This window comes from Nothobranchius furzeri, chromosome 11 (assembly GCF_043380555.1).
Source record: "Nothobranchius furzeri strain GRZ-AD chromosome 11, NfurGRZ-RIMD1, whole genome shotgun sequence".
In the NCBI taxonomy this organism is placed as follows: Eukaryota; Metazoa; Chordata; class Actinopteri; order Cyprinodontiformes; family Nothobranchiidae; genus Nothobranchius; species Nothobranchius furzeri.
In genome coordinates, this window is record NC_091751.1 from 1,927,432 (window position 1) to 1,952,238 (window position 24,807).

Consider the following 24,807-nt stretch of genomic DNA (forward strand, 5'->3'; position numbering starts at 1 on the left):
ATCATTACAAGTCCAGTAGCAACAAAGCCAGGTCAACATCAGCCCGTGATTTCATAGCCTCCTTTAGCGACCTCAGATGAATGTAAGCCGATGCTCAGTCTGGTTTTAGCTCTTTGCTTTTCTTCCAAAGATATTCCTGTCTGACTTTTACTTCCAGGCTTCACCGTGATGCCAACTAAAAAAGCAAACTTCTTTTTCCTTCTTCTTGTGTTTTTTTGATTGACGGTTGGTGAACTGAAAAAGCTAACTGCTAGCCTTTATAATAGCTAACGGCATGAAATTTTTCAGGTAAAGGGTGCAGCCTATACAGACACCCATGTGAAGTTGGTAAGGTTTCTACCAACACAATCACTGAACCCTTCGTCTTCGTCTTCGTCTTCCTCCGCTTATCCGGGTCCGGGTCGCGGGGGCAGCATCCCAATTAGGGAGCTCCAGGCCGTCCTCTCCCCGGCCTTGTCCACCAGCTCCTCCGGCAGGACCCCAAGGCGTTCCCGGACCAGATTGGAGATGTAACCTCTCCAACGTGTCCTGGGTCGACCCGGGGGCCTTCTGCCGGCAGGACATGCCCGAAACACCTCCCCGGGGAGGCGTCCAGGAGGCATCCTGACCAGATGCCCAAACCACCTCAACTGGCTCCTTTCGATCCGGAGGAGCAGCGGTTCTACTCCGAGTCCCTCCCGAATGTCCGAGCTCCTCACCCTATCTCTAAGGCTGAGCCCGGCCACCCTACGGAGGAAACTCATTTCGGCCGCTTGTATCCGCGATCTCGTTCTTTCGGTCATTACCCAAAGCTCATGACCATAGGTGAGGATTGGGACGTAGATCGACCGGTAAATCGAGAGCCTGGCTTTCTGGCTCAGCTCCCTCTTCCCCACGACAGATCGGCTCAGCGTCCGCATCACTGCAGACGCCGAACCAATCCGCCTGTCGATCTCCCGATCCCTCCTACCCTCACTCGTGAACAAGACCCCGAGATACTTAAACTCCTCTACTTGAGGTAGGACCTCTCCCCCGACCCGGAGGTGGCAAGCCACCCTTTTCCGGTCGAGAACCATGGTCTCAGATTTGGAGCTGCTGATCCTCATCCCAGCCGCTTCACATTCGGCCGCGAACCTACCCAGCAAGAGCTGAAGGTCAGAGCTGGATGAAGCTAGGAGGACCACATCATCCGCAAAAAGCAGAGACGAGATTCTCCTGCCACCAAACTCGACACACTCCACACCACGGCTGCGTCTAGAAATTCTGTCCATAAAAGTGATGAACAGAACCGGTGACAAAGGGCAGCCCTGGCGGAGTCCAACCCTCACTGGGAACAGGTCCGACTTACTACCGGCTATGCGGACCAAACTCACGCTCCTCTGGTAAAGGGACTGAATGGCCCTTAACAGAAAGCCACCCACCCCATACTCCTGGAGCGTCCCCCACAGGGTGCCCCTGGGGACACGGTCATAAGCCTTCTCCAAATCCTCAAAGCACATGTGGATTGGTTGGGCAAACTCCCATGCCCCCTCCATCACCCTTGCAAGGGTATAGAGCTGGTCCACAGTTCCACGGCCAGGACGAAAACCACATTGCCCCTCCTCAATCTGAGATTCAACTATCGATCGGACCCTCCTCTCCAGTACCTTGGCGTAGACCTTTCCAGGGAGGCTGAGGAGTGTGATCCCCCTATAGTTGGAACACACCCTCAGGTCACCCTTCTTAAAGATGGGGACCACCACCCCGGTCTGCCACTCCCTAGGAACTGCCCCCGATGACCACGCAATGTTGTAGAGACGTGTCAACCATGACAGCCCTACAACATCCATAGCCTTGAGATACCCAGGACGAACCTCATCCGCCCCCGGGGCTCCGCCGCTGTGTAGTTGTTTGACTACCTCAGCAACTTCTGCCCCCGAGATCGGACAGTCCATCCCCAGGCCTCCCAGCTCTGGTTCCTCCTCGGAATGCGCATTGGTGGGATTGAGGAGCTCCTCAAAGTATTCCTTCCACCGTCCGACTATAGCCTCAGTTGACGTCAGCAGCTCCCCATCCCCACTGTAAACAGTGTGAGCGAGTTGCTGCCTTCCTCTCCTGAGGTGCCGGACAGTTTGCCAGAACCTCTTTGGAGCCGATCGATAGTCTTTCTCCATGGCCTCACCAAACTCCTCCCACGCCCGAGATTTTGCCTCGGCAACTGCCACTGCTGCACCCCGCTTGGCTATCCGGTACCTGTCTGCTGCCTCCGGAGACCCACAGACCAGCCACGCCCTGTAGGCCTCCTTCTTCAGCCTGACGGCTCCCCGAACCTCTGGTGTCCACCAGCGGGTACGGGGGTTGCCACCACGACTGGCACCGGCCACCTTACGACCACAGCTAGCAACAGCCGCCTCGACAATCGCAGAGTGGAACAAGGCCCACTCGGACTCACTGTCCCCCACTGCTCTCGGGACGTGGTCAAAGCTCTGCCGGAGGTGGGAGTTGAAGACCGTCTTGACAGGTTCTTCTGCCAGGCGTTCCCAGCAGACCCTCACTATGCGTTTGGGTCTGCCAGGTCTACGCGGCATGTTCCCTTGCCATCTGATCCAACTCACCACCAGGTGGTGATCAGTTGACAGCTCCGCCCCTCTCTTCACTCGGGTGTCCAAAACATACGGCCGCAGGTCAGATGATACGACTACAAAATCTATCATCGACCTGTGACCTAGGCTGCCCTGGTACCAAGTGTACCGGTGGGCATCCTTATGTTCGAACATGGTGTTCGTTATGGCCAAACTGCGGCTTGCACAGAAGTCCAATAACAAAACACCGCTCGAGTTCAGATTAGGTGGGCCGTTCCTCCCAATCACACCCCTCCAGGTCAAGCTGTCATTGCCCACGTGAGCATTGAAGTCCCCCAGCAGGACAATGGAGTCCCCTGATGGAGCACTATCTAGCACTCGTCCCAGGGACTCCAAAAAGGGTGGGTACTCTGAACTGATATTTGGCCCATAAGCACAAACAACAGTCAGGACCCGTTCCCCGACCCGAAGGCGCAAGGAAGCTACCCTCTTGTCCCCCGGGGTAAACCCCAACACACAGGCAGAGAGTCTCGGGGCTAACAAAAAGCCAACCCCAGCCCTCCGCCTCTCACCCGGAGCAACTCCAGCAAAGGAGAGTGTCCACCCCCTCTCAAGGACTTGGGTTCCAGAGCCAATGCTATGTGTCGAGGTGAGTCCGACTATATCTAGCCGGTACCGCTCAACCTCTGCCACAAGCTCCGGCTCCTTCCCCGCCAGCGAGGTGACGTTCCATGTCATCACTGAACCCCATTTTTAAAAGAACTGGGTAAAGTGTAAAAAAACTGTTTTGTGTCACTTTAAAGGTGTGGTCTGTAGCATGATGTCATCAAGGAGAGGTTTTGAAATACAGCTGTAGAACCCCCGTTTTAGGAAGGAGCTGAGAGCCATGCCTCATAGCACACACGTTTAGGGAAAACAGAGTCAACAGAGATAGCTAAAACAACAGTCTGCAGTAGCGTATGGTTGAGTGCTACACTAATAACCTAGCTCCAATGCAAATCATTTCCTTCTTTTCTTTTCCACAGTTAGCTTGAAGTTTACAGACTGACAATAATTTAATGCATGTTGAGTTAGCATTCAAGCTAGTGCCATCAATGGTAAACGCAGCATGCAACAGTCATCTGCACTATTATTGCTTTTATTTGAATAAAATGTTGGTTTCAGTTCTCTAACAGACAAGAGCCAGCATTTATCTGTCCAAATGGAACTTTGGCAATTCTTCATCACTTTTGAGCTCTCGTAGATAATGAAGCTTCTTCCATCTTTCAAGAGACAATGTGTAGTTTTTACCATTAGTTTCTGGAAACATCCATCAAAATGTTGTTGAAAATGAATGAATTGATGCCCAATTGTTGAAATATATTGGCAGCTTCGTAACAAATAACCATAAAAATCAGTTCTAAAATACACAGGAGCGGGTCTAAGTCTTTGGGTAACGCCATATTAGATGCCATGTTTCCGTCTACGGGAGCCCATGAGGACAAAATGCAATTACTGATTTTTAACAAATGGTTACAAAGCTTTCGTCATTCTTAAATGTTGTTGTTTTACACAGTTACCTCTACCCTTGTTGCCAGTGATCAAAGGGAGTCTGATGTGCTTTTTAGTTTGCTAAAGCTTGCACTCCGCAGGGATTTTTGACCCTAATGAGCATCCGTTGGTAAGGTCTTACTCCAACACAACAATACTGCTTGCAACAATTTAGGTATCTACTGCCCCCTATTGCCAGGAAAAATACACACAGTCACTTTAAAAAGTGTCTCCAATTCTTCTCGACTGTTGTAAACGACTCACAGCAAATTTACTTTGAAATTGTTTACATTTTCTTTGAGAAGCAGAAGTCAGCAGAGGAATGGGTAACTTTTGTATGTGTTTTGGTTGCTCTATTGCAAAAGTCTGGCTTCTTCTGGCATCACCCTGTAGTCACCCTGTAGTACGTGCTGGGGACCGGGGCTCATTCTCATTGACTGACAGCTACCTCATATGGGTATGCAAATCTATTGGTCACCGCTCTAGGTTAAAGTAAATAATACATTTTTTGAAGGGGCCAGGGGAGAGACTTAGGGGAAACAAATTCTGAAAGATATATTTTTTGTTTTTAAATCATAGAACAGGGTCAGATAGTAAACATTTTTAGCATTTTCTTTAAAGAGCAAGTCACCCCCTACCAGAGTATTACTCCACTCCCACATCCTGTTTGAAAAATGCAACAAATGCTGTTGACTAGCAGACCGAGAGGGCGAAGCCGCTAACAAATACACACACACACACACACACACACACACACACACACACACACACACACACACACACAGGCTCACAACGACACTGTGACATCATATGGTACCAGCTAACATTCTAGGGTACCTCTTAGCCAATAGCGATGGCAGATTTAAAGTGCAGAGTATTTACCAGACAACTGTCACACCCTGTCTTGTCTCCCCATTCTGTTCTGTCATGTGTCTCTGTTAATTGCTCCCACCTGCCTCTCGTTTTCCAATCACCCAAGCTCCCAGCCCTCATGTATTTAAACCCCTTCAGTTCTGTGTCTCTTGTCGGTTCATTGTTTCTATGTCCAGTGTGCTTTATGTTAAAACTCTTCCAAAACCGTTCCTGCCTGCCTGTCTGCCTGCCTTCCTCACCCGCATGTGGATCCTTGCCTCCGCTTCACTCACCGGCACGCGCTGACAGTTTTAGGCAGAAAATTACAATTGTAACTAAAATGCACTAAAGTGCAAAACTATTGACTACACGTGTCTGCAGCACGATTACACACACATTTATATAGTTTATCAGGAAAAAATGTTGATTTGGGGATGACTTGCTCTTTAAGTTACTATAAAATTTTAAACACTGTGGCCTACTCAATTCAATTCAATTCAATAATTTATTTAACTCAAAGTTTAAATATACAAACTTCAAATCAGAATATAAGCATTCGAGTGAAATAGGGGGAGGAAGAAGAAAAAATCTTATATGACCTACCCCCTTTAACTAAGACAAGATAAATAACAAAAAGTACAAAATAGCCTTATACACAAAAAATAAACCGCTCTCTTACTTCCACAAATAATATCACTACTAAAACATTAATCCTCCATTCTCAACTCACCAAATCATACGATTTTAGCATTTTATCTTTATACATTTTTTTGAATTGATCAGTAGTTGTACATTTTTTTAATTCATCATCCAGGTTATTCCATAATTTCACACCATATATTGAAATACACATTTGCTTTAATGTAGTACGAGCAAATATCCTTTTAAACTCTGGTTTCCTTCTACTCTTATCAGTTTTTGGGATTAAAACAAAGAACCTTTGTAGATTAGTTGGCAGCAAATTTTTTCTAGCCTTAAACATAATTAGTAAAATTTTCAAGTTAACTAAGTCTTTGAATTTCATCATTTTAGATAGAACAAAATATTTGTTCGTATGTTCTCTTGGATTTGCTTCATATAGAATTCGCAAAACTTTCTTCTGTAACAGAAACAAAGGATTAGTGTTTGTTTTATTCGTATTGCCCCAAACCTCAACACAAGAAGTTAAGTATGGTAAGATAAATGAGTAATATAATGTCTGAAGCATTGAAATTTCTAGAAAACCTTTGACTTTGTTTAAAATTCCAATACTTTTGGATATTTTTTGTTTTATATATTTTATACGGGATTTCCAAGTAAGTTTATGGTCCATGAGAACCCCCAAGAATCTGACTTCATTTACTCTATCGATTAAAAAACCATCAATAGACAACGTAACTAAATCATTAGTTTTTCTGTTACCAAAAACCATGAATTTTGTTTTATTCCAATTGAGAAATAATTTATTGTCATTAAACCACTTCTTAAGTTTAGACATTTCACAAACCATATTTTGAATAATAATTTCTAAATCATTTCCAGAACAAAATATATTCGTGTCATCAGCAAACAATATGAACTGTAATACTTTGGACACATCACAAATGTCATTTATATATAGAATAAAAAGCTTAGGGCCCAACACTGACCCCTGTGGGACACCGTGTGCAGTCTCTAGTGAATCTGAAATTTCATCATCTAACTGTACAAATTGATTTCTATTGGTCAAATAACTACTTAACCAGTCATGGGCGATTCCACACATCCCATAATCCCTCAGCTTCAGTACCTAAAAACAAAGGCATGAACAGATTGTTTATATCGATAAATGAGAGTAAATCACCAAACTAATTATGAAAACAAATCCTCAGTTTAAACTGCTTTCAGTGAAACGTTTCAAGCTAGCTTGTTTGGCAGTTTGCCATTGTAGCTTTAACCCTTTGATGCATGAATTATGAAATCTTCAATCATGATTTTTTTAACAATTTTTTTCATTCATCTTTAGGTGTGAATGAAACAAATTTCAACAAATATTTGTCGTAACATTTAATAATTTGCAAATAGTTTATTACATGTCCATCTCAGTGGACAGCGTGCATTCTGAACATGAAATATATTGGCTTGACTCACTGAAGTCCAAATGGAGGGGCTCAAGTGCAATAAAGTCTTCAACAGCTGTGCTTAATAGCAAAAATAAATAAATAACAATTTTGAGTACCTGTCCACTGTAGTGACCATTATGCATCAAAGGGTTAATGCATGTAAATAATTCCTTTGATGTCCATCACAGCAAAAGACACGCTCCCACAGGTCTTGTTGTGCCACATGCCAAGAATCAATAGATAACACACATCTTACCTTTTTTTAAGAGGAGAACTCAACATCCAGTCGTTGTCATTATAAAGGTACACTACATGTATTCTGAAAGAAGAAAAGGGCTCACGATGAAGAGGTTTTAAACTTGTGTTTACACGACGTATAACATTAGTGTTACTCTTTACCCCACAGTGCCTTCCACTTGTCAAAGGAATGCGATGGACACTCAAAGCGATAAAACAGTTTGCTGTGATTTGGGACTTGGTTCCATCCACCCACATGACTCACACACTATAAAACGTGACAGGATGATGTTTCAGCCACTGAACAGCCTTTGTGCTTTTTAGATTTGTGGCTGCTCGGTTCTGCACTGTCGGCGTTGTCCCGGTGTCAAAGCGTCTAACGGCTCTATGAGTCAGGAATAGCGTCATAAAGGCCATCAGCCCAAGGAGGATGTGTGTGTGGATTGTGGGTAAGGAACTGTTTTATGGTTTGAAGCGGTGACCGCATCAGGAGCCACAGTGAAACGATGCGAGCACAGAGGTTAGAATGACTCCAGGAAATGTTCTCTCAGGTGATCAGTTCAACCTGTAACTCATGCAGCTTTGGTGTAACGATGACTTCACTTGTTCATATGTTCTCATTCTCATGGATTTACCCGCGGTTACTGGAAGATATCATTCAGTAAAACTTGTTTTTATAGGAGACAGAACAATCAAGCTTCAGGATAATGGTAGAGTCGAAACCAGAAAGAAACAGAGTAGAAAAATATTTTGTTTTCCCACATTGGAGAAATGTTGGCGTACCAGCAGCAAGTAATGCAGGACTTTACACAAGAATAAGACACAGTTAATAAAAAATCAAGTATGGCCCATCCCTTTAGTGTGTGGCATGGCTTCAGGTAACAACAGTGGAAGGTGGTTAACCTACGGACGCAGTCCCAAGACCTGAAAGCTGTGCAGATGTTAGTGGTTCCCTCTCAGAAAAAACAGGCCTGGACCGAGGAGGTGTCCTGAAAGATGAAACGCATCAAATTATTTGTTAATCTTTATTTTCTTGTAAATGTTTTGACACGTTTAGTTGTACAAGTGCAATACCAGACGTTACATGTGAGTGCTGAAGGAAACCTCAGTGGTCTATTCTTCAGGGCTGACCTGAGTAGGTTCTGTATGGATCCCCGGAGCATGATTCACCCCGTACGTACCCAGGGCGTGCCCCGTCGGTACAAGACTGTGTGATGTACTGCTGTTGCGACTGGAATCTGTTGGCAGTTGATTATTTCTCAGACCACAGGGAAAAAACACTTGTGTGCCTTTTTTATTGGCAGTGACATTACGAGTTGACGTGACGTTCTCTAAGGTGCACAGTCTCAGGAACCTGATGCTGTTCTCCCTCTCAACCCTTCCCTCATGAATACAGACTGTAGTCCTCAGGCTGGGATCGTCTCTGGTGTTTGCAGTATTCTCTGTAAACCCTTTTATGGGGTTCGCACCACAAGTGTGAGTGTCTGATACGAGAACTGCTCAAAGACACAAGAAGACACTAACTGGTGGTTAGAGTCAGCCAAAGCTAACAAACAAAAACAAGAGGGGAGGAAAAGAGCAAGGGAACAACGAAGGACACCCAGCCCAAGAGCCGTCGCCATCTTTTCCATAGGCAGATGATTGAGCAGCTTCAGAATCTAGACACCAATGCTAAGCAACAGCTTACTTCCTGCAGCTGTGAGGTCATGAACTCTCTCCCTTGGGTGCTCCTCCCTTTTTTCACAACAATAACATTTCAGATGTTATTCATGACTGCTGTTCCGTTTTTCTGTGTCCGTGTTGGCTAGCCCGACTGACGCAACCTGTTACCCCGACTTTGTTCCATGTTGCTGGGATAAATCAATCTGAATTCTGAATGTAATTATTTGTTCTCATTCATTCTTAAGAGACCTTTGCAGCTCAGTGGCACGGGAGCATCACTGTTGTTGTTTGTCTGACACCTCCTCACCTGTCTGCTCATTTAGTCTGGCTCTGGTTTCCCTCCCTCACAGAGAGGAGCTGACGAATCATGGGGAAACACAACAGCAAGCTAGCCCCTGAGGTCCTCGATGACCTGACCAAGAGCACCGAGTTTAATGAGGCGGAGCTGAAGCAGTGGTACAAAGGCTTTCTGAAAGATTGTCCCTCTGGCATCCTTAACCTGGACGAGTTTCAGCAGCTCTACGTCAAGGTGAGAGCGACATGCAGCAGCGGGGGAGGAAAACATGGTAATTGATTGAAAACGGTGGTGACTGCTCGTCATTCCTAATAGATTTTTGTTTAAACTGATATCTGACTCGTACGTTGATTTAACAGTTCTCATTGTCAAAGGTCAGCTAGCTTCTTCAACATTTCAGCTCCCATTTGCAACAGTTTTTAAATGTTTATTACAAATTAATTTGTAAAAATCCGTTTCTGAATAACACAAAGACCAGTTAGGGCTGTAGCTATAACTGTGGCAATTTTTTTACTTTAATTTCTGTTTTGAAACTCGACCAAATTCCCTTTTTCTCGCATTCTTTCTTAATTGCAGTTAGTTGTTATGTCTTATTGTTACGTAACAGGTCACCTAAATCAAAGCGCCAACACCCAGATAACAACGAATGAGCTGTTTCTAACACAGAACACTGGTTAATAAAAAAATGATGAGCAAGACTCCAAATCCTCCCATTTTCTGCCTGCTTCTGCTTCAACCCACTTCTTCTTCCTGAAATAGGAGCACCAGAGCTTTTTTTCTTCTCAGAAGGTCTCACAGGGCAGTTATTTACTCAAATGTATTGAAAAAATAAACAAGTGAACTTGCAAACCTTTTAATTTATGCGCCTGATTAATTCCTTGACTCACTTCACCTTAAATGGGAAATATCGAGCAAAACTCTACTTTTGCTTCACTTTGTGCTTTCATGTGGGTCTCTACTGCCTCTACAAACACTCCAAATGTCATCAACCCACCCATCAGATATTTGTCAGCATTTGGATTTGGGAATTGTTAACCCAAAACAAGCAGTTTAAGAAAGTCCCCATTTGTGACATCACAAATGGGGACTTTCTTAAACTGCTTGTCGCGCCTTGTCAGTGGAGGCAGAGAGATGCAGCAAACGAGCGTCAGCTCCTCTCACGACACAAAACAGGCTCTCTGTATCCAGTCTGTGACTCCCGATGAGACCTTGTGCCGAACTCCAGTACTCGCTCCAGAGTCCGTCGTCACTCCTTTCTGGAGCTACTCGGGCTCGTTCGATCTTCTGTGCAGTCCTCGGTTCTGTTTCCGATCTAGCTGCTGAGCAATCCTCCAACTCTAACTGTTAGTTGGTCCTTAAGTAGTGTGGACGAAAAAATGCCAGCCGTGGCGTCTGTGGGCCGCTTGAGAAAACCCCTAAAGCCTCTGGGACAAGTCAGACCTGGCAACTGCTAACCCCAGCACTGCAAGTCCAAACTTAGCGGCCGATCTCAGATAGATGAGCGGCCCGTGGCGGCTTCCACTGCCCCCCTCTCTCTCTCCAACGTCTTTCTCAACTCCTCTCTCTTCTATATAACAATATCTTTACCCCCAAACAGCCGCATGTAATGAAACATAACATTTACTGAACTAATTGAGACAGAAAACAGCACAAGTTAGCTTTAGATTAGAAACAAATTAATGAAATCATCACGTTTTCAAACATTAATTTGCATTTTATGAATTCTTACCTAAAAACAACCACATTTTATTTTAATGATTAAATAATTGTTTAATAATTTGGCCAAGGATCCAGCTTAAACGACTCATTCTGGAAGATACTGAAAAAGTAAAGAATAACGTTATAATGAAATTGCTTTGTATGAGAGGGATTTAGTGCAACATCATGCACATGTTTTGTAAGAATCATAAATTATCACAAGTTTATCATTACAATCTGCTTTAAAAACAAATTAGCCTTCATAAAAACTGCACGATGTTGAGTATTCGAACGCACCATGTGCTGTTTTCCTATGATCTAAATGTTTGATGTTGTAATACTGTGCACCTGTAGCACAACGTAAGGCCAGGGACACATCTGGAGCTTCCTGCCTGGAGTTGAAGTGGGAATAAAACTTGCGCTACATCAGTGGCATCGAAAATGGCCTAAGGGGTTGGGGTGCTGACTCTGGTGGTATTGTTGTTGTTCAAAGGTGTAAACATCAACGCTCAGTTTTAGAACTAAACCTCTGAAGTGTATTTTCTTTTTCTTCTTTCTAGTTTTTCCCTTATGGCGATGCCTCCAAGTTTGCTCAGCACGCGTTTCGAACCTTTGACAAAAACGGCGATGGGACCATTGACTTCAGGGAGTTCATCTGTGCCCTGTCCATCACCTCCAGGGGCAGCTTCGAGCAGAAACTCAACTGGGCCTTTAACATGTACGACCTTGATGGGGATGGGAAAATCACACGCATGGAGATGCTGGAAATCATTGAGGTGAGTGTTGGGATTGTGAAGATTACATGCTTTTATAATCAAACTGCATCTGAAGTTTGCTTCCCTTTCCTCTGCTGCAGGCCATCTACAAGATGGTTGGCACCGTGATCATGATGCGTATGAACGAAGATGGGCTGACTCCTCAGCAGCGCGTCGACAAGATCTTCTCCAAGATGGACAAGGACCACAATGACGAGATCACCCTGGAGGAGTTTAAAGAGGCGGCCAAATCTGACCCTTCCATCGTCTTGCTGCTGCAGTGTGACATGCAAAAGTAGAAGGGGAGGGAGGAGGGCTATGAAAGGGGATGGGGTGGGAGGGAGGAAAGGTTGGGGAAACAGAGCAAAATAGAAACCAGGGCAGGGAGGAGGCTGAGGAAACTGTGAGGTGGGAGAAGAAAGGGAGGGATGCAGCTATTTGGAGGAGAGAGAAGCACCGATGAGTGGAAATGAGCCAAGCTTGAAGGAGGTTGATGCTATTTTCTTCACCATGCTGTCCTGCTGTGCAGCTGCTTTAACATGTACAGGTGTCCCTCTTGGTCCGTTTGACACAGATCAAGTCACTCATGCGCTCACGCTGCCATGCTCTGTGGCTCACCTGTAAGAATACCAGGCTGCAGGGTGGCATCCCTCAGTGATTGCCAGAGGGATTCTGATTTTTCATCTGTTGCATCCACGTTGGGGATGGCATCAAGCAAACTAACTTGTTCATTAGGAAAGTCATGAATTTTTACTAATTTAGAAGGAAATGAGCAAATGTTCAGTGTGTTTAACTGTCTGTAATATGCCGATGAGCAGAGATGTGTATGCATTTGGTTGGTTCAGGAGAAAAATACTCTAATGAAGCACTTTGTTGTTAGCATTCATTCAACCTGAAGTCAGATTTCCCGATCAGTTTTGTGGAGCGTTTCTGTTAGCGTTGTTGTCCATCTGCTTCATTCTTCAGACACAGGACGGGCATCAGCATAGAGAGGCCGCACCCTGATGAGATTCATACACAGAAAGTCAATATTTAATCTAAAATGATTAACTAAGACGTGTCTGAGCCCCTCTTCATAGCTGTGTGTAATTTGAGACAGCTGACGCCATCTTGTTGATAGGAAAGGGGAGGAGATGCATCACTGGTAGTCAGGAGAATGGAAGACATGTTTATTATAAGATCAGTGTATCTCAATCATTCTGCAGAAGCGTAACGCAGGGGGTGGTGGTGGGGTTCAGCTGTTAGCTTGACATCAACTTGAGTCTCCATTTAGTGGAGGTTGTTTCTCAGAGGAACGTTGAAGGACGGGTAGGGAGGCGTGACTGAAGTTGGCATGAGGTATGATGGATGAGCAGGTGAGTTAGTCACAGAGGATGTGGCTGGTGCCTCGGGGGGTTCAGCAGTCTCAGAGGAGAGGTTCTCGCGAGGAGCTAAAGCTGCAAAACAAGCTAGCTAACACAAACACGCTAAAAAACTGTCACACCTTCCACCAGCCGTCATCCCTGTAGGCCACGTCCACCTGAAATCAGAACATTGCCTGAGGAAACGAAATATCGCTAAACACCAGTCAGTTTTCTACCTCCAAACGTCTTTCACATTGTTCATGACTTCTAATGGTGTTTGTTTTTGGGACTCTGGTAGTTCGTCCTAAAGTTGAAGCGGTAGCAGCCGACTGTTTCTCCTCCTCTGATGAGTGGAGAACCTCTCACACCAGTAAATGGTTTGCATTTGTATAGCACCTTCTTAAGGTTCCACAACCCCCACAACAAAATCAGTCATCCACCCATACACACCCATTTACACGCTGGTGGTAATCAGCTATCATGTAGCTACAGCTTCCCTGGGGCGCACTGATGGGAGCGAGACAGCCAAGCACTGGCGCCATCGCTCCCTCTGACGTCCACCAGGCTAGGTGGGTTAAGTGTCTTGCCTGATGACACAACAGCAGCCTTCTCTGGCCGGAGCTAAAGTTGAACCTATGACTTCTGTTCATGGACAACCCACTCTACCGCCTGAGCTACTGCGGCCCCAAGTTGTGTTCTGTTGCTAAACACGAGCGAGCATGATAAGTGGAAACCCCGGGGAAATGCGGAAGTGCAGCAGTTCCATGAAACTGACGACCAGATGGTGCAATTGTTGGTTTTGGTCCAAGCCGTGTCATTAGCAGAGGTTTTTAGACAAATGCGAGAGAACAACTTTATTGTCCATTTTTTTTAAATCTCCACAAACACCAGCCTGTAGCTCCGGTTGGCCTGCACCGGTCCTCATCGGACTCATTCAGCAGGCCTGAGTCTGAAAATGCTATGAACGAGTAATTCCCCAAACTGGTGTCAGGATCGCACTCTGGGTCACCAAGAACCAAACATGTGGTCTTAACCAATGATATTCTCTTCTTTCTTCTTCTTCTAAGATAATTTCTCGAAATCAAAATAGAAAATACTAACTAACTAGTCAATCAAACGGTCCCAAATTAATGTAGGAAGATATGAGCTGAAGGAGTTTTCTTTATGCTCTGAATTGTTTAGCTTTGTAAGCATGTTTGTTTAGCCAGAGGTCTTGATAATTGGTCTTTTGTGGGTCTGAAGATGAAAAACGTGAGAACCACTGCCCCTAAACACCAAATTCTTGTGTACTTAGAGTAGATATGTATTCAGTTTCAGTGACAACTAGAAGAAAGTGGGATAAACCGGAACAGACAATTACACGTGATCATTTCCCTCATTTTTTATTCTAGCTGGATGTTTTTTTCTTCCTCAACTGAAGATGTTTCCTCCCTAAACGCTCAGAACAAGCCTCCATTGTGAGATAGTGTATTAAAACCTACATGTACATTAAAACATGACTTTAACTGTATCTATGAGTATATAAGATGTAAATGTACTATTAGTGCGTGCAAGAGTGAATGTATGCCTGCGTCGTGTTTCTGAATAGACATGAGTAGTCATGAAAGGTGTGTGTGTGTGTGTGTGTGTGTGTGTGTGTGTGTGTGTGTGTGGCTCTGGTGCGATTGTTCAGTGTTTTGTATTTGTATCATTGTGTAAGTCGAGCTTAATTTTGTAAAAAAAAAAAAAAAAGATAAATAATTGGGAGTAAACATTTCCCTCATTTCTGTTTACATCATACAATGTCAACCCCGTGGAACTTGTTTTGTTCACCTCCTGTCGTAAATGTCAGCCCTGACTGGTTGTTATCTGGTCCAACGCGGGAGAAGAGCGCTGCCGGTGTGAGGGATGGAAGTGGTAAAGATGTCGTCCTGTGTCACACTTTCACCCAGTGGATTGGAACGTTGTCACCCTTGACAATAGATGAAAAATTATTTTATTTTTATTTTTAAATGCCTGTTAGAGGGATGAAAGGACAACATTTGTCACTCGGACTAGACTGAAAATGAAAAAAGTTAAAAGAACAATGCATTCATGGTTTTAAGAGCAGCTCGAGGTCAAGTGTGCATGAGCCTCGCAGCCTTCAGGAAAGGTGTTCCTCAGGGCTGTTGTCTGGGATCTGAGGCAAAAAGAAAAAGAGCAGAAATAAGCAACTTTTCAATTATTTCCTTTATTTTTTTCCTGAGCAAAATAAAAAAATAAATAAAAAGGGATGTGTGGAAAGTCACACTCATCAGCTCATACCTCAATAAATGACTCTAGAAGTGTCTCAGATCACCAATGTTTTTCTTCCATGTTTATCTTTGAAATTAAAGCAGAAGTTTGCAGTTTTTTCTCAGAGAGAACCATCTAGAGTTGAAATAAATGGACTGCAACTGAAAAGCCTCTGAAAGCCACACTTCTTGTATGTGAACGTGCACCTCTAAAGCTACAACACAGTGTTTGTAAACAGCCTTACATCACGTTGTTTATTCATATATTCTTAAGATTTATGTGTCCGTGAGAAATGTCAGCAGCTCTGCGTCTGCTCTGTGATTGACATTTGTAATGTAAGTGGATGGCTAATGCTATTGGCTAATGCTGAGCAGTGCTCAGTTTGAATTGCATGGGGCTCTATGGGACAGGTTTAGCAAAAATAAAACGGATGCGTTGCCTGCATTACATCACAGTACAGAGTGAGTATCACTTTTACCAGTTTCTAAAAAAAATCATACACAGCTGCTGAAAAGGTGGAAAACTCTGGATTTCTGCTTTAAACAGTGGTGGTTAAGGTGTTCACGTACATGTGGCTGTTCTCTCTGCTTCTCCCTTGCTTTGTTATTGTGATCCCCTGCATTGTCGTCCCAGACACGGTTAATCAGCCAGTTTCACGTGTCTGAGGGCAGCAAAACAGTCTGACTGGAACAGATTGGCTTCGCTGTGTTGTCCATCTTTGCTCTGTTGTACTGATTAGACTCTGTCCATCCTCATTAGTACTCTAGTGGGATCTCCACCACTGCCAGCGCACAGTTCAGGTGACAGAAGCCCAGCACACGTGGATCTCCTGATGGCGAATGAGTTGTGCTCTGTTGTGCAACATGACGATTTGTACTTCTCATCTCTAAAATGTTCAAGTAAATGTCTATTTGTCCATCTGGATCTTATATATTCCTGTGTTACTTTTTACTTGTTTTCTAGAACAAAGGCAGTGTAATTATTTTTGTTACACAGAATAAAACACGTGTGTCAGGATGAGCTGGGTTGTCATGATTGGCCAAGAGTGCGAGTCACCGTCCAGCCATGATGCCACAGTGCTGCAGTGATGTCACCGCTCATGGTGTTGTCATGGTAACCACGCAAGGCCACAAGACAGGGAGACAAGAGTGGATGCAGACAGATACAATTTGATGAGAGGAAATGAATTTAGTGACATCTGTGGACTCTTACTCAGATGGATTTAAAAACATGGTCAGGTGACCCACCAGGATTGAGATATCGGACTTAAATCACAGCTTAAAATCAAACTAATGTTCAGGGTTTTTAATTAGAGATAACCGTTAGTGCATTTACCAAAAAGAACTGTTCCGTGCTGTCATCACATTTACTACTGCTTCTGCTGCAAGTCAACAGCTCAGTTTTACCCCCCCCCCCCCCCTCTCTTTCCATTGACCATTCACAGATCAATAGATATCTATTTTGAGCCTGTGTGCTCAGCTTCAGCGAAAAGCAAAACTCCACAAAAGTACACACTCAAGGCCACAAGCAGCAGAGAAACTACCGTGCAACAGTGAAGGTCACAGCCAAGGTGCAGATCACACAGCAGCCACAAGGTGGAGCTGTATACCTCCTGTCCAGCTGGCACACGAACACATCACAAGCTTTACACAGGCTGTGATACTGACCAGTTTCTCTACTGCAGTCTGTCATGAAAGCACAATGGGGCCAGGACAGTTATGGAGTTGCAGATTTTATCTTAGATGGGGACATACACGGTTTGAATTATGGGGAGCCCTGCTCCGCCAAAACAGCCTACCCTGGAAGCCCTTAACTGGCATGCCCAAGGGGCAATATCTTGTGTGAACCCATATTTTATTTGTTTGATGTACAGAGGTAATCGGACAGACGACCCCCACCACCCACATGATCAATACAGCAATTGTTTATCCAATTCTCCTGGGGAGGGGAGTTCAAGGCTGAGATTGGGGAGCCAAATTCAGGACATTGTTTTGAAACTGATTTTAGCCTGCCTTCTATGGTTTCAAGGAAACCTCCAGCCAAATTGGCAGAGTCCGTTTCCAATAAGCTGAGCTGAGAATTTCTCCAATCCTTTCCATTCCGAGTTTTGAATCAGCAGGCAGTGTGCTGCTCAGGGCATCAATTCAATTCAGAAATACTTTATTAATCCCAGAGGGAAACTGATTGCTGTAGTAGCTCAGAATAATAATAATAATCAGGTCATCAAAGAGTTGTTGTATATTACAATGGCTGTTGGCAGGAAGGATCTCCAGTAGTGGTCAGTGTTGCAGCCAAACTGAAGAAGCCTCTGACTGAAGACACTCTTCCGTTGTCGGACAGTCTTGTGAAGAGAATGCTCAGGGTTGTCCATCATTTTCTTGCAAGTTACCTCATATAAAGCATGAAGTCGCATTACGGCACAACACATCTTCATTAAAGGCCCCGTGTGTGAAATCCATTGAAATCATGATGAAAAAATGCGACTCTTTAGCGCCGTGCAGTCCAGACAAAGTATTGCAGCCACGGTGGCTCACTCATGAATTTGATTTATAATCAGTTTCCAGCCTGAGTAGCCTAACCCACCGAAAGCTTAAATAAACGATAAATGACCCGCACTTGTTTAGCGCCTCTCAGAGTAAGGACTCCAAAGCGTTTTACACTACAGTGTATCATTCACCCATTCACACACACATTCACACACTGATGGTGATGAGCTACACTGTAGCCACAGCTGCCCTGGGGTGCACTGACAGAGGCGAGGCTACCGATGTAGCTCCTGTCCAGAGCCAGAATTGAACCTGCAACCTTTCGATTGCTGGACAACCCGCTCAACCTGCTGAGCTACTGCTGCCTCAGCTAAAACGAGCCACTCGACCTCTTTTTAAAAGCATTTATGATTATGACTGTTTTATCGACCTGCCGGCTCTGAAGGAAGCAAGCTAGTTCTGTTAGATCCTGAAGCCGTCACCATTCACACACGGAGGAGGGGTGACGTCAGCCGGGAGGTCAGGTGTTGTGAGAAATTGTGTTCCCCTGAAATATTCTGTCCCCCGTGTCGGGAGATCACACTTCTGGCTATTTTCACAACATTTGTGATAAACTCTTATGGTAATATGATGTAATGTAATAATGTTCTGCTTGTGATTTTTATCTGTATTTCATCCTAAAAACAATATAAAGATACAGTAAAAACATTCTTGTTCACCTTTTTGCAGCAAGCTTAATCATTTTTGACAGTTATGTAAAAAGATGTAATCTCACTCAGTCTAACATCTTTTATTTGAGGTAGTTTAGTCCTCATAATGGACAATACGTTCTGTGGATTTGGAAACATTTGCTCTTGACTGCCTAAGGGAAACCATATTTAAGGGGAACATAATTTCCCACAACACCCGTTTCACGTGGCTCACGGCGCCTCGATGTAAACAAGCTGGCTGCCGCTACCAGCTAATGGATATGGAGCGATCACTGGTTGCTTGTTAGCCACGGTTGGCGAGTCGGGGACATGCCGTGGAGATCAAGTAAACAATGTTTACTTAGCCACCAGCTAATTGTGGCTCACGGCTGGCGTGGTGGAGATGGGCGTCCCGAGCTACTAGTTACCGCTAGAGCCGGGGAGACGTGTATGCTGAGCGTTAACTTCCACGGATTACCAGTCAAAGGAGACCCAAGTCTAAAAGCAACATTTGACCAGCCCTCTGAGTAAGAGCGTCTCTAACACGGAGAACTACGTCCCTGTTAGTAAAGTGTTGGATATAAAGCCAACACCGATTTAGCCACTGGCTCGCAGATGAGCGCGTTGGGAGAGACAGCAGGCTGCGGGAAGACAGGAGGACTTTGGAATGGGATCAGGAGCTCTGGTACTAGGAGAAGAACTTGGAGATGAGTTTGGCAGTCAGACATCAGAAGCTGGCATCCAGGTAATAGCAGGCGGGATCATACCATTTCCTTGTTTAAACTGACATTTTATGCCTTCTGAATTGTTTTAAAAGTACAGCAACGGTGTAGATTTTGTCCTACTAGCAGACTGCTTCCAGGGCGCACTGCTGCCTTTGCTGGTTCAGGTTAGTCCAAACACGTAACATGGAGCTGACATGTCTGTTAAGCTACTGCATTTTAAAATGGATGACCGTTTTTGAGTGTTGACCACAGTATAGAGTATAATCAAGTTTAGTATTTGGAATTGATTTGGGCTAGAAATAGAACAAGTTAGTTGGAAACACACGCTTTAAGATTTGGGCCAGTTTCAAATCATTATTTTCTTCTGCAAAATGTAAAAAACCCGTGTGAAAATGTTCATTTCCTTTTATGCCATTACCCGATATGAAATGTGGATTTCTGCTCCACAACTAAAGCAAATGCTGTCAAAATGATCCTGCCTTTAAAAATTGAGCCAACCAGTTGCGTTGTCCAGTGAGTTGCTTGTGCCTTCCCAGTTGGTAAGAGGTCCCTGGCGCAGGCCAAATCCCTCTTTTTACCAATGTCACTTTGACATTTCCAAGTGCATTAAGTATTTTTGGCAGAGTGTGTGTAGCAGGCAGGAAATAAGTACAATAGAGCATTTTAAGATTTACAGAAGACAACTCCAAACTAGACCCCTCCCACAGGGATGTAAAGCCCTCAAGGTGGTAGCTCTATCTACATAGTCCTGCCTCTTAAGCAGAAGTCTTAAGTTGCACTTGGACGTAATTTTCACTTAAGTGGGGGGGGGGGGGGGGGGACAGGAAGTATCTTTACAGTATGTTTTAATGGGAAACAGGCTTCAACACAAACGGTGTTTTCCTGCTTGGTCCTAAAGCTCCACCAGTGTCAAATATAAAGTAATATTGTTTTTGGATGGTAAGCGCAGGGGTCAAAACTTGACTGGAAAAAGTGGGGGGGGGGACATGTCCCCCCCTTGTCCCCCCCCCCCCCCCCCCCCCTCAAACTACATCCATGCTTGGACAGCCATTCTGCTGCGTGTGGACAATTGTCCCTAGCTGCATCTTTGTCACATGAAGAGTTGGAGACTTGTTTTGTTTTTGTTTTAGTTTTTTTATTTCCAAGGTTGCCTTTCAGTTTTACCTGGCAAAATCAAATATATATATAAAATACACATCAGCCCAGTAGTTGGTCCTAACCACCTCACTCGCTCTTGCGATGCCACTGATGTCCAGTTCCCGAGGTCTCAGGCATGGGGATGTCTGAAAAGGTTTCTTCAGTGTATTTGTTGTCCGTACGCAGGTCTCGTGCCCTCTGGTAGCCTCTGCTGGAATGGACAACATGGGATGATGGGTACACAGGGAGCTCCTCCACCATGTCGAGGGGAATATGGTGAGAGTTCCAGGGGAAGTGGACGTAGGGACGGTTGGGCCTCAGGCTCATCAGCTCAGCAACCATCTGAGCTATTCCTGCATCCAGAGCGCTGTCAGAACCAAAGCCAGGGAAGGCACTGCCACTGGTGAACTTGGATCCTGCACCAAATCCAGGGCCACCACTTTTATATCCAGATCCTGCATCTGAGCTGGCGTCGCCACCTGTAGTATACTCAGGTCCTGCACCATAGAGGACTGACCAGGGGAAGCATGGCATTAACAGGCCAACCTTTAGGAACAGTTTTTATGCCACTGTAGACCAAGTCTGATCACTTTTAGGGTCATCTTGACATTTAGAACAAGATTAAGCCTCACCTTTTCTAGCAGGGAACCCAGCTCCAACGCTGAAGAGCAGAAAGCAGAGCCAGGAGATGCTGTAGAGAGAACTGGTGTTAAAGACAGGAACTAACAATTACACACTCAGCAAACACAAGAACTCACCTGAGAACAGACTGAACCATCATGATGACTCTGAGATCCGCCAGCAGCACACTAGAGCAGGACGAGCTCCACAGACTGAAGAAGCTTTGTGCTGTGACCTTCATGAGGCTGCAGCTCACCTTATATAGGTGCTCCACCTGCTCTGATTACCTTCATCAGCTTCACCTGCTGCTCGTTAGCTTTGGGGATTCTGATAGGCTCAGCTCAACGTGTGATCTTTTAGTTTACAAACACAGCATGAGGAGGAAGTCTGGACACATGGTGGAAGTTTGAGTCATCTTCCAAACGGCCTCTCCACAGGTGCTGCTGCCTTATTAAGAACCATGTGTCCAGACCTCTTCCTGTTGTTGGCGCCGAGGCGTGACAAGCAATCCAGTGGCCACAAGCTGGAACAACACTCTTTTTGTTTGGGCAAACAAGTCGGAAAATTAACTCACAAAAATTGAAAAGGGCAATTTTAAAAACGATAATTATTGTTTAGATGTATTGCACGTTGAGGTATATCTTTTGTGAGGGGTGCTTGGTGGGGGTTTCTGCCCCCCCCTCCTGGGTTGGTGCCTTGCTGCTGCCGTCGATCAGCTACTGCCGAGGCAGATGGCTCACCTGTTTCATTCATTACCTAACCCACCTGACCTCAGCCTAGTGTTTACTAGTGATGGAATGATGATACCTCAAGGAGTGTATTGACACACTAGCCAAACTGTGTCGGCACTGTATTGACACTGTGTTGGTCACTCAATAGCGACACCTGCAGTATTTCTAAAATCATTGCAGGTAAATAAGATGGAAAAGGTTACATGCTGCAAACCCACACCAGGTGTGCAAGATTTAATTTCCTGTAATCAAAATATTATATCATTATGCAATTTAATTTACTCAATTTGTTAAGTTCTTTATGAAAGGAGTTTAACATTTGCTTGTAACCTTTGTGTAAATGCTACAATGAGTTGGCATGTTAAATCTGAATGTGTCTAATAAAAATCAGAAGTAAAAGTTTTAACTTGTGTAAATGTGTTAACCTCTGTGTTAGATCATACAAAATAAAAGACTAAATATGGATTCATTTATGCATTTTTATTGAGGAACAAAAGTTTGTGCAGTAAGTTTGCTCCAAGGCGATTTCTCCTCTTAGACACCAGTTCCCCTGCCTTAGAAAACACTCTTTCACAGGGTACAGATGAAGATGGTGTGCATAAGAATTGAAGTGCGAGTTGATAAAGGTGTGGATATAAATTCTGGTTATTTTTCCAATATTGTAATGGGTCTTGTGTTCTTGGTGCATTTCTTTCAGCCAGGTAGCGTTGGACTTCAATTATGGAATTGGCTGTAGTATTAGAGGTCATCCTGCTCTCCTCAACCTCCATATCAAGGTGCCTCCAGAGATTGTGTCCTAACAAATAAATTGGAAATAAGTCTGTTAATCATTGGTTTACTATCACATGACAAACTTCCGCAGAAATAAACAAATATTCACAAAGAAATGTGTTTTCATACCTGAACTGTGTTCTGATCCACGTGAAGTGCTAGGCTCCTCTACTGCTGGGTCAGGCTCATGGCTCCTCATTTCAGCAGCACACTCTGACTTCAGTCTCTTGACAGCTTCAGTTGCTTTCAGTGGACTAAAAAAGCCAGCAGTTTTAAACCTGGGGTCCAACAATGTTGCCAGTGACATCACACTGAGCGATTCCATGTTGCAGATGGACTCGGTTAGCCGCTTTGACAGATTTTCAGCCAGCTGTTTAGCAGTGGGTTTTGTCACCGTTGAAGATTGATGTTGAAGCTCAATGTGGATCATTCTCATCAATGGAATAACCTTTGACCCCGAGACTCTTTTTTCCTCAGAGAGTTCTCTTGTGGCTTGGTAAAAAGGAGCAAGCACCCTGAGCATCTCTTCAATGATTTCAAATTCTTCTGGAGTCAGTGGAGTGAGATCAGTTTTTAATGAGGCCAGTGACACCCAGACTGCCTCCTTCTGCTCAGTCAGTCTCTCCAGCATGTGGTAGGTGCTGTTCCATTGTGTCGGCACCTCATTTATTAATTTATGCAATGGTGTTCCCAGCTGTTGCTGCATTTGAGTGAGCTTTTCCTTGGCCATGGTGCTTGATCGAAAGTATGTCACAATTTGCCGTGCTTTGTTGCGTAGTTCTGTTAGTGTTGAGATTTGATCACATGATTTTCTTACAATTAAATTTATGGAATGGGCAATGCAAATGGTTTGCCGTACTTGCAGCATTCGAGCACATGCAATCATGTTTGCTGCTGCATCAGTGACAAGACACCTGACTTTGCCTGCTATGCCCCACTCCTTCATGAGGCTCCTTTTAACTGTGGCCATGTTTTCTGCAGTGTGTTTCTGAGGGAAATGCTGCACTCCCAAGACTGATGAACAGAGTTCATGGCTTTCTTTGTCCACATAGTGGCAAGTAACGGCAAGATATGCCTCCATATTAATGGATGTCCACATATCAGCTGTTAAACTAACAGCAATGACGCTCTGGAGGTCCTTTTTTGTTTTCTCCTTTTCCTCTTCATATTTCTGGCTCACCAAGTCCTTGATGACCTACAAGTAAACATACCAATACTGTAATACCAATGTTACACACACACACACACACACACACACACACACACACACACACACACACACACACACACACACACACACACACACACACCATGAAAGTAGTTGATTAATTAAAGCAAACATTTCTTAAACATACCTTCCTGCTTGGTAGAACATATGAGGGTGCAATAAGCTTCAGGAGCTCCCTGAATCCCTCATTTTCAACAATGGTGAGTGGCTGGCAGTCTTTGATGATCATGTTAACCACAGCATCATCCACTGCTTGCTTGTTAGGAACTGCAAGCCAAAAGGAAATACTTTTTTAAAAGCTTTAGAAAGCTTATGAAAAGGATTTTACAAGCAATACTACAGAGTCACACAAAGCCTTTTGTGTGTAATAGACTAATTTTGACAATTCAGATTTTTTGGTGATAATTTCAACATACCTGGGGTATCTACCAATTCATCGTTGCCATGCCGAACTCTAATGCCTCAGCATTGATGAAGTGCTCTTATTTGAGTAAGACAGCTCTGTGGAGCAGAGCCGACACTTCACCTACAATAAAATAAATAGTTAATTTATCTGAAAACAATTTAAGCCTCTTACCAGAGAAAGACTACAAACACATTTACAATACAGAAATAACAGTAAACGTTGCCAAATGGAGAAAACAATTTACCTTTTTTGGCGTCAAAAGATCAAAATTATTCCAGACTGGGGAAAACTTCTAGGAACGATCCATGAAGTCAGCGGAGAAAAGTGAGCGTGAGAGTAAGGAAAAATCCAAAATCAAACAGCAAAACTCTAACCAACAAATCAGCAACATGTCGATACAGTTTGTTTCCTTATAAACACAATTTGGCGCGGCGCATCCAAACGACACACAATCCTGTGTCGGTCACGTGATATTTTCTTAAAGCGATACACGCACCGATACGGGGTTTCACTCTTGTGCAGTCGACACTGTGCTGACGCGCCAGTGTCGTTCGTCCCATCACTAGTGTTTACTTATGTTGTTTACCTACGCTGTTTCTTAGGTGTTGTGTGTGTGTGGGTGCGTGTGTGTGTGTGTGTGTGTGTGTGTGTGTGTGTGTGTGTGGGTGCGTGTGCCTGGCAAATGGGTTGTGGGATGGGGGGGGGGGGGGGGTAACTGTCACAATTGTTTTTATATTTGTGGGGAAGGGATTGGAACATGGGTTAAA

At 44.4% G+C, this 24,807-nt stretch overlaps 2 protein-coding genes across 3 annotated transcripts in view; one reads left to right on the plus strand and one right to left on the minus strand.

Moving 5' to 3' along the window:
- The window catches only part of LOC107396335 (visinin-like protein 1), a 30,966-nt gene extending 14,675 nt beyond the window's left edge, over window positions 1-16,291 (plus strand). The window contains exons 2-4 of the mRNA XM_015976000.3: window positions 9,253-9,431; window positions 11,456-11,671; window positions 11,752-16,291. Coding sequence (XP_015831486.1) covers window positions 9,270-9,431; window positions 11,456-11,671; window positions 11,752-11,949 — 576 coding nt within the window. The 5' untranslated portion in view covers window positions 9,253-9,269 and the 3' untranslated portion in view covers window positions 11,950-16,291. The remainder of the gene's footprint in view (window positions 1-9,252; window positions 9,432-11,455; window positions 11,672-11,751) is intronic.
- Window positions 16,292-22,104: 5,813 nt separating this feature from the next.
- On the minus strand, window positions 22,105-24,607 carry LOC107378772 (E3 SUMO-protein ligase ZBED1). 2 transcript variants are annotated; one of them, XM_070556004.1, is made up of 5 exons: window positions 24,285-24,607; window positions 24,051-24,160; window positions 23,762-23,901; window positions 22,536-23,601; window positions 22,105-22,431 (listed from the first exon to the last, which is right to left on the minus strand). In XM_070556004.1, the coding sequence occupies exons 3-5, from the start codon at window positions 23,861-23,863 to the stop codon at window positions 22,106-22,108; spliced, it is 1,494 nt and encodes a 497-aa protein (XP_070412105.1). In that variant the 5' UTR covers window positions 23,864-23,901; window positions 24,051-24,160; window positions 24,285-24,607; the 3' UTR covers window position 22,105. The 2 variants fall into 2 exon arrangements, with proteins under 2 accessions (XP_070412105.1, XP_070412104.1); XM_070556003.1 differs by having other exon boundaries at window positions 24,051-24,607.
- Window positions 24,608-24,807: the final 200 nt, after the last annotated feature.

Bases quoted from the DNA above. Each gene is read 5' to 3' on its own strand.
- LOC107378772 (XM_070556004.1), bottom strand. From the start codon at position 23,863: ATGATCATCAAAGACTGCCAGCCACTCACCATTGTTGAAAATGAGGGA. The intron at 23,602-23,761 runs GTATGTTTAAGA...GTTTACTTGTAG, and splicing joins ATGTTCTACCAAGCAGGAAG to GTCATCAAGGACTTGGTGAG. The intron at 22,432-22,535 runs GTATGAAAACAC...TTTATTTGTTAG, and splicing joins TGGATCAGAACACAGTTCAG to GACACAATCTCTGGAGGCAC.